Source organism: Trachymyrmex cornetzi, unplaced genomic scaffold (genome assembly GCF_001594075.2).
Source record: "Trachymyrmex cornetzi isolate Tcor2-1 unplaced genomic scaffold, Tcor1.1 scaffold130, whole genome shotgun sequence".
Lineage (NCBI taxonomy): Eukaryota > Metazoa > Arthropoda > Insecta > Hymenoptera > Formicidae > Trachymyrmex > Trachymyrmex cornetzi.
In genome coordinates, this window is record NW_017295873.1 from 232,007 (window position 1) to 240,764 (window position 8,758).

The following is an 8,758-nucleotide window of genomic DNA, read 5'->3' on the forward strand; positions in this document are numbered from 1 at the left end:
TGAATCCTGGGAGTTGGAGAATCACTAGATCTGTTCGATGGTTCATTGGTATGTCACCCCCTACCATAACGGATCCTCCACCGAACGTTCAAGTTGGATCAACATGATTCGCTTCAAAACGCTCTCGTCTACGTCGCCAAATTCGGATCCTAGCATCATTGCCAAACAGACAAAATCGAGATTCGTCTGTAAAGAACACATTTCTCCACTGTCTGGCCGTCCAGTTTCGATGATTACAGGCGTAACGTAAACGAGTTCGCCGATGCACTGTTGTCAACATGGGCACTCTAGCACGAATTCGTGATTTTAAACCTTTTTCGTGAAGGCGTCTTCTTATCGTTTGAGTACTAATTCGTTTGCCTGGTAAAGCTTCGTTCCCGATTTGTCGCCCAATCCTTGTTAGGACGCGCAGAGCTTCATTGACAATGTTGCAATCCTCCCGATTCGTAGTTACCCTAGGTCGACCTTGACCAGGCCTCCGACGATAAGAATCTGTTTCTTGGTACCGACTAAAAACACGCGATACCGTTGAGCGATTAATACCCATTCTTATTGCTATGGCGCTCTGACTCAATCCCGCTTCTAGCAGGGTCACAATTTGAGCAGATTGAATTTCAGTAAGCCGAGGCATTTTTAGTAGGAAAATAAAATATCCTGTGCTTTTCTGTATTTTTTTATTAGTATTCACTCTGCATAATAAAATTAATGTTCAATACGGATCCTTCCCCATAATGAGGTTTCGACATTTCACTCTATCGCGATATTCGTTAAAAACGCCCGAATAACTTCAAAATGGCATTACTCGGTCAAAAAAAGTTGTAGAGACTCGAATTTTTTTTCAAATTGTTTGTTGAAAAGTGCACTCTACAATGGCCTATGTGGTATTTTCGAAAAAAAATCGGGGCGATCCAGGTAGTGCGTCAAACAATCAAATTTTTTAAGAAAAAAAATGCTTGGGCTTTATCAAAACATGGAGATGCGGCATCGACTTGCACCTAATTTCGCACCAAGTTTTTCTTAAAGTACAGATAATTATCTACAAAATGAAAAAAAAAGTCGTCTTGATACGAAAATTGACCGAGTTATGCGCATTTGAAAAATAGCAAAATTTCGATGAAAAATTTTGTTGCAATAATTTTGTTGCATAGTGTATGTATATACAATATAGTGTATAGTATATGCTATTCAGATTGAATTATTTAAGCATTGAAGATCTAGTTTTGACCGTTATGGTCTTTACTTTTATTCTTTATTGTTTAATTAATTAAAGTTTATTTACATTCCAAATACATTTTTATATTTCTCAAGAAAGGAATACAATGATATTTTACATAATATACTGTTATACTTGTACATATAATAACTTGCTTACCTCGGCGGTGCAACCGTTTGTTGTCGTATGTGTGCAGGGATTAGGTCCGCAGTTAGTGCAAGCAATGATTTCGTTCGGTCCAGTAGTACCACCAGTAGTTCCGCCTTCCCTCTTCTTTTTACCCTACGACAGGGTCTCCATAGAAGACACTTATATTTTTAATTATAAATTCTTTTTATAATATATTATTTATAATATTATATATTGGATTGTCCAGAAAGTTCGTGTAATTTTTTTAAACTCAAAATTGTATATACAATATCTTCGTTAAAAGTAAATGAAATTTAAATTAAAAAAAGGGATTTTAAAGCTTGAAATCTCTACTTTTTCAAAAGGTTACTATGTTTTTGAGTCTCTGTGAGGTTGGTAATTTTTACATTCAGAAAACTACGAATTAAAAAAGATGGAAAATTTTTTTCTTACTTTATGAATCTGTCGTGTGCTAAAAAAATTTGCAAAAAATATTTTTGACTACCTGTCGTAAAAACTTATCCCTACAAAATCATTTTTAAAAATATTTCTACTTTTTGTTCTTAAATTACTTGCAAATTAAAAAGGAGCATTGTGATTTGGATTGTTCGTAACTCTGTTAAAAATCGTACTACAATTAAAGGAACAGATTCTTGAAGCTGAAACTTTCCTCTATCACACAAATGATATAATTGCCAATTAAAAAAAATATAATATATATAAATTTGAATATATATGAATTTAAAAATATAACATTACTTTTCTTGTAACCATTGCACAATGCTTAGAAGGATAGTAATGTCACATTTTTAGCATTGCGCAATGTTTAAAAGAATAGTAATGTAACATTTGTCTCAAATTTATATATATTTTACATTTAAAAAATTAGCAATTGTATTATTCGATAAAGTAAAGTTTCAGCTTTAAAAATCTGTTTCTTTAATTACGATATGATGATTTTTAATAGAATTATGAGCAATCCAAGTCACAATGGTCCTTTTTATTTAATTCGCGAGTAACTCAAGAAGAAAAAATCGTAGCAACATTTTTAAAAAACGATTTTGTAGAAAAAATTTCAAGCTTTTATGATAGGTCGAAAATTTTGCAACATATTTTTTCTATGTATAATTTTGAATTAAAGAAAATCGCACGAACTTTCTAAAACAATCCAATACGTTGTAAAATATTGGAACAATCCAATATTTTATAATATATTATAAACTTAAACAATAATCTACCCTTTTGATTCATCCTCCTTCTCATCTTTTCTCTTTTTAGATCTCCCCCTTTTTTCGAAAATTTCCACGTATCCATTGTGAGCTTCGATTTTTCACATTCTCTCTATCGTATTGTTTATTGATCCTTTTATCATTTTTATGTACAGGGTGTGTCAGGATTTAACAGATAATCTGCGAGATCATATTCTATACAGTGGAAATAAGAAAAAAAGATGTATGAAGTTTGGTTAGAAATGCTTTATTACTAAGTTATAAATAAATTTTGAAATTAAACATTTGTGGTATTTTAATGGCAGTTACTATTTCATGCGACGATGGAAATTTATTTAATAGCTGTTCTTTTCGAGTGTAGCCGTTGTTTCAAGGCTGAACAAATATCATATTCACACACAGGTTAAAATAATATTGAATCGTTAAAAGATAGTAAACGTGATGTAAATATACATATGAGATAAACACGTTCAATCTTTCCGTACACGAAATGTTCACTTTCATATTTTGCGCAATAGATAATTTGTTGTTTCCTATTTCAACATTTGTTCTGTTTCAATATTTGTTTACAACTTTGTAACAAAGGATATCTAGCCAAACTTCATATAACATTTTTTTATATCCACTTATAGAATGTACTTCGTTTGTTCGTTAAATTCTGAGACTTTTGTATATAAGTAGGGTAAACAATTGTAAATATGACCTAAACAATTAATAAACGTGAAAAAAGAAATATGACACTTTTGATACATGCCATAATGTTGCGTTGCGTTATTACAGCACAAACTAATTTACCCAGCACACGTATCCAAAATCGGAATGTAAAACGTCTTGTGTTCCGATTTTGGACATACATGTTGTTTAGATTTTTATCAGAAAAAAGTATGGTAATGAATTGATAACCCATGGCGCGGCTTCTTATAAGCAAACTAACAATAACGTAAGCGTATACTAGGCTTTATTAAGAAAAAGCAATTAAGCTTGCACATAAAGGCATGTGATATTTTTGGAAAAGGATGCACTGGAAATGCGAATTAAGTATCATTTTCATGTTAATTATAAATGCATGAAAAATGCACGATATTAACACGCTGATTTAGCGGAGGCGATCGTTATTGTTTTAAAACCGTATCACTGCCAGTGAATGTTGATATCATATGACATAACGTGAATTGCGAAAAGACGATCGAAATTTTAATAACATATTCTTGATTTAAAAATTAGACAAAATTCTAATACCAAAATGTCAAGGCTGCAATAGTTTTTAAATTAGTAACGGTCAAAGTTAACTATTCATACATGAAGAAAAATATAATGTACACTCGAATTCTAATAAATTTTATGGAATTTTCAAGTAAATATAGGGACAGGAGTCTTATGTATAGGGACTTATATACAATTTTCTTTACATTTCTAGTAAATGAATGATTGTCGATTAGTCATAATAATGTAAAACTGTACTTTACGAAATGTAAAAAGTACTTTACAGTATGGTTATACAATGATCGCTTATTTACCAGAAAAATAAAGTAAATTTTACATAAATGGACCCCTGTTCCTACATGGACCTACCAATTCTACACAATTTACTAGAATTATAGCGCATATTACTTAAAATTTTGCTCTGTGTATGCGGTATCGACTGAATTTGAATCTAAGATTTTTAGGGTGGTAGCCTAACAAGCTAACACTGAGCTATAATCGCATGCTTATCTGAACAGTTTGGCATTCGATTGTTATTTGACCCGTCATATTTCGCGCGAATCTTCAGTAATTTATTTTATCAAGTATCTTTTGCCTTAGCGGTGACAAAATTTACTTTATTACGCAATAAAAAATACAAGTGTGCAAAGTGTTGAAATTTGTTCGTGTTACAGAGAATAGAGTACGATTTACTTTACTGTAAGGTAACAATCATTTGAATGCAATATTTTTCGAGAATAGAATCTCACACGAAGAAAAATGTAAAGTAATATACGCTAGAATCAGGGCGCATGAAAGTTACTTGTAACGAAGTTACTACAAGTTATTTTGGTAAATATGCCGAATAGGGGAGTCAGCTTCGATGACTTTGATCTTGACATATGTTTTCAAGGTCATGACTCTGAGTAACCTCCACCAGGTTTTAGCTGTCGCTCGTCATTCATTAAAAAGTTATTAACAAAAGAAGTTTGAAAAATAATGTCTCTTTTCTATATTACATAAAAGATAAATTTTCTGCTTTAAAGTATACTTTACAACTTTCCACGCGAAGCGACTCTGGCAGGGGGGAGGTGAAGTGAGAGTTACTTAGCATGGAAGTCGTGCACTCCTAAGCAGGTGGGGGAGGTGAGGTGAGAGACACTTCGCATGGAATCGTGCGCCCCTAAGCAAGGGGGAAGTGAGGTGAGAGTCGCTTTGCGTGGAAAAAAAGTTACTTTCTCGAATAACGGTAACTGTAACTACTTTTAAAAATTGGTAACTAGTAACAGTAACTTGTTATTTTCCCTACTCGGTAACAAGTAATTGTAACTTATTACTTTTAAAAAGTAACTTTCCATTCTCAACTAGAATTCTAGTAAATGTTATGGAATTGGCAGCTCTATTATGTAACGGTACAGTACTGTAAGGTATTTTTTTACATTTTGTAAAGTAAAATAACCTTAATAACCATTCATCTCTATAGAATTTACTTTGTCGACGCGTATTTCTTTTGCCTTAGCGCTAACGTAATCTGAAAATATAGTAGTGTCTCGGTGCTAAATCCGGACCTACAATAGATTTTTAAGCCATAAACCATAATAAATGGACGAATCACAATCGATTATTCTCCTCACATTCGACTTTAATTGGTCAATTTCTTATAATTTAAGGCTTAAAACACCTATTGTAGATTCGAACTAAGACAACGACATGATATAAATACAAGGGTATGCTCATCTAGTAGTAAATCACTGTGCAGGAATTTGGAATAGGGGATGTCACCAAACGTATGTCATCATCGACTGTTTCTCGAATGATTCGAGCAGGTTCGACTCCGTAAAATATGGCCTTAAGGGACAATAATAGACTATACAGGGTGACCCATTTTAACTTAGACAGCCAAATAACTCGAAACATCGCGATTAAATAAAAAAATGTTTAAAACAAAAATTGTTGGATATGAAGGGGCTGATTGAACTATGACCTTGACAATGACCTTGATCTTCATTTTCAAGGTTATTTGAAGGTCTACTTTCAATTTTCAAATAGAAACCCGTATTTTTGATCCCGGATTTTGAAAGAGCGCAAAATTTTACGTCCAGATGAACTTCCATGTTATGGGTCAAAGTTGACCATAGAAGTCATTTCAAAGACAAATTCCTAATCGAAGCAGAAAGCCAAAAAATCTTGATTTTTCCCGGATAGTTTGTGAGAAAAATTGTTGGATGTCGAGGGGAGACCAAACCATGACCCTGACAATGTCCTTCAACCCATATTTTCATGACCGTTTCAAGGTCAAGTGGGGATTTTTAATAAAATTTTATGCTACATATGTATTTTCTTGTTGTGATTCTTTAGATATTAGCATATACCTTACCTTCAAAATCGAAAATTAAATTTTCCATCTGATGGAGTTCCTTTAAGTATCCCTCCAAAATTTTGTCCATTTAATGCCAAAGTCACAAGTGTTTATGTATTTTTTTTAACATTTGTAATCTGATAAAATTCTGGTCAGTAAAATGGCAAATTATACGCCTACAGAAGTAGTCGATATTCTTATAACCTTTGGTGAATGTGGTAGAAATTACAGACTTACTGCCCGTACTTATGAACATTAAAAGGAGATCTCGTAATAATCCACTTCATCGCGAAAGGCGAAGGAATAGACTTCATAATAATAATAATCCTAGATTGCTCGCAGTTTTGGCTATGGTTCATCAAAATCTCCATATTAGTACCCGTCAAGTAGAACGAGAACTGGGAATCCCTCAAACTACGGTACACAGATTGTTACGATCAGTCAATTACCATCCGTATCATATTACTCTGGTACAGGAATTAAGTGAGACCGACTACGTACTCAGAGTACAATTTTGTAGATGGGCTCTTGAGATGTTAGATCAGAATCCAGATTTTTTCAGTAATGTTTGTTTCAGTGATGAAGCAACATTCATCAGCAATGGTAGTCTCAATAGGTATAATTGCCACTATTGGTCACCAGAAAATCCACATTGATATCGTGAGGTGCTTAATCAACATCGTTGGAGTTTACACGTATGGGTAGGCATTTGCAATGGCGAAGTTATTGGACCTTATTTTTTTGAACGTACAATTAATAGTCCAATGTATTTGGAATTCCTCGAAAATGATTTGCCAGCATACCTAGAGAATGTTCCCTTTACAGTTAGACTAAATTTATGGTATCAACAAGATGGTGCTCCTGCTCATTATGCTCGTATTATACGGATGTATTTGAATCAAAGATTCCCAAATCGGCTGGGTCACTACTCGACCTTGCCTTCACTGGCTGAGTCACCACTCGATCTTGCCTTCACTGGCTGGGTTACCACTCGACTTTGCCTTCACTGGCTGGGTCACCACACGACCCTGTCTTCACTGGCTGGGTCAGATACCTTCCCTAGGGGCTGTAGGACCTTGTAGATGGTGGAAAGGCTTAAGCGCTGAACCAAGGTAGCTGTGGGGCAGGGTTTTGCACTATGTAACTGGTGGGTCATCTCTTCACCGAGGTAAGTAGCCAGTTCTGTGTTAGGCCCCTTGGTTGCCTAGGTAAGTGCGAACCAACAAACAGCCCAACTCACGCTAGGTCGATTTAGAGGAAATTACTTTCATCCCCAGCATAAAATTTTATTAAAAATCCCCACTTGACCTTGAAATGATCATGAAAATATGGGTTCAAGGACATTATCAGGGTCATAGTTTGGTCTCCCCTCGACATCCAACAATTTTTCTCACAAACACTATCTGGGAAAAATCAAGATTTTTTGGCTTTCTGCTTCGATTAGGAATTTGTCTTTGAAATGACCTCTATGGTCAACTTTGAACCATAACATGAAAGTTCATCTGGATGTAAAATTTTGCGCTCTTTCAAAATCCGGGATCAAAAATATGGGTTTCTATTTGAAAATTGAAAGTAGACCTTCAAATAACCTTGAAAATGAAGGTCAAGGTCATTGTCAAGGTCATAGTTCAATCAGCCCCTTCATATCCAACAATTTTTGTTTTAAACATTCTTTTATTTAATCGCGATGTTTCGAGTTATTTGACTGTCTAAGTTAAAATGAGTCACCCTGTATAAGGCGCTATTAAGACTTGTAAGTCCGGATGTACAGTAGATGTTTTAAGCCTTAAGTCATAAGAATTTGACCAATTACAGTCGAATACGAGGAGAATAATTGACTATGATTTCTTATAGCTTAAGGCTCAAGAACCTATTGTAGGTTCGGACTAAAAGTCCTAAAACTCTTAGCTGAGGAAAGTATTGACTCTAATTTGCTCTATCAGCTGTAATGTCTATATAGGGCTCTAATAACGCCTATATGGGGTCTTAATAGGCTATAATATGTATGGACTATAGGTCTTATAAGCTCTATATCGATGACTTTGATTTGTCCTTATCAGTTTATTAAATACAATTTAAATCATTTTTTACGTTATAATTTTTAATGTAATTGATTTATGTGGAAAGAAGGGTTGTGTAAAAATGGCCAAAATTGGCCCTGAATGGACACCGTTAAAACTTATGCAGTTGTCATTTTGGAAGTCCGTACATTCATGAAAAATGCTTATTTATTTAGGAAAGTTTGAGAAATCTTCCAAAAATAATAAAATAGGTCGTTTAACGCTCTGCAAAGAAACATATTTTGTGTCTAATGAACGATGATAGATTTCGAAATTAATGGTGTGTTTACATTTAACACAAGAATTGGATCATGAACTATAAAAATACACTACCAGGAAGATCTACAAATATATATATATTATATTAGAGGTTTTAGCCGTTGATCGGACACCCTGCGTAATGCTAATGTCGGAGGTATTGTAACTTTCAAGCTTTATAACTTGAAAAAAATGGTAACTATGTAATTGTAACTACAAAATTGTAACTTTGCATTGAATTGAATCAAAAAATCTTATACCTTTGTAGGTTGCGCAATAGTTAACGAGATATTAACGTTTAAAGATAACCGAATAAGCGCGTCCGGCC

At 33.9% G+C, this 8,758-nt stretch overlaps 1 protein-coding gene across 1 annotated transcript in view; it reads right to left on the minus strand.

The window, feature by feature from the left end:
* pHCl-1 (pH-sensitive chloride channel 1) overlaps window positions 1–8,758 on the minus strand; it is a 234,153-nt gene that overhangs the window by 22,069 nt on the left and 203,326 nt on the right. Inside the window, exon 11 of the mRNA XM_018522315.1 lies at window positions 1,373–1,486. Coding sequence (XP_018377817.1) covers window positions 1,373–1,486 — 114 coding nt within the window. The remainder of the gene's footprint in view (window positions 1–1,372; window positions 1,487–8,758) is intronic.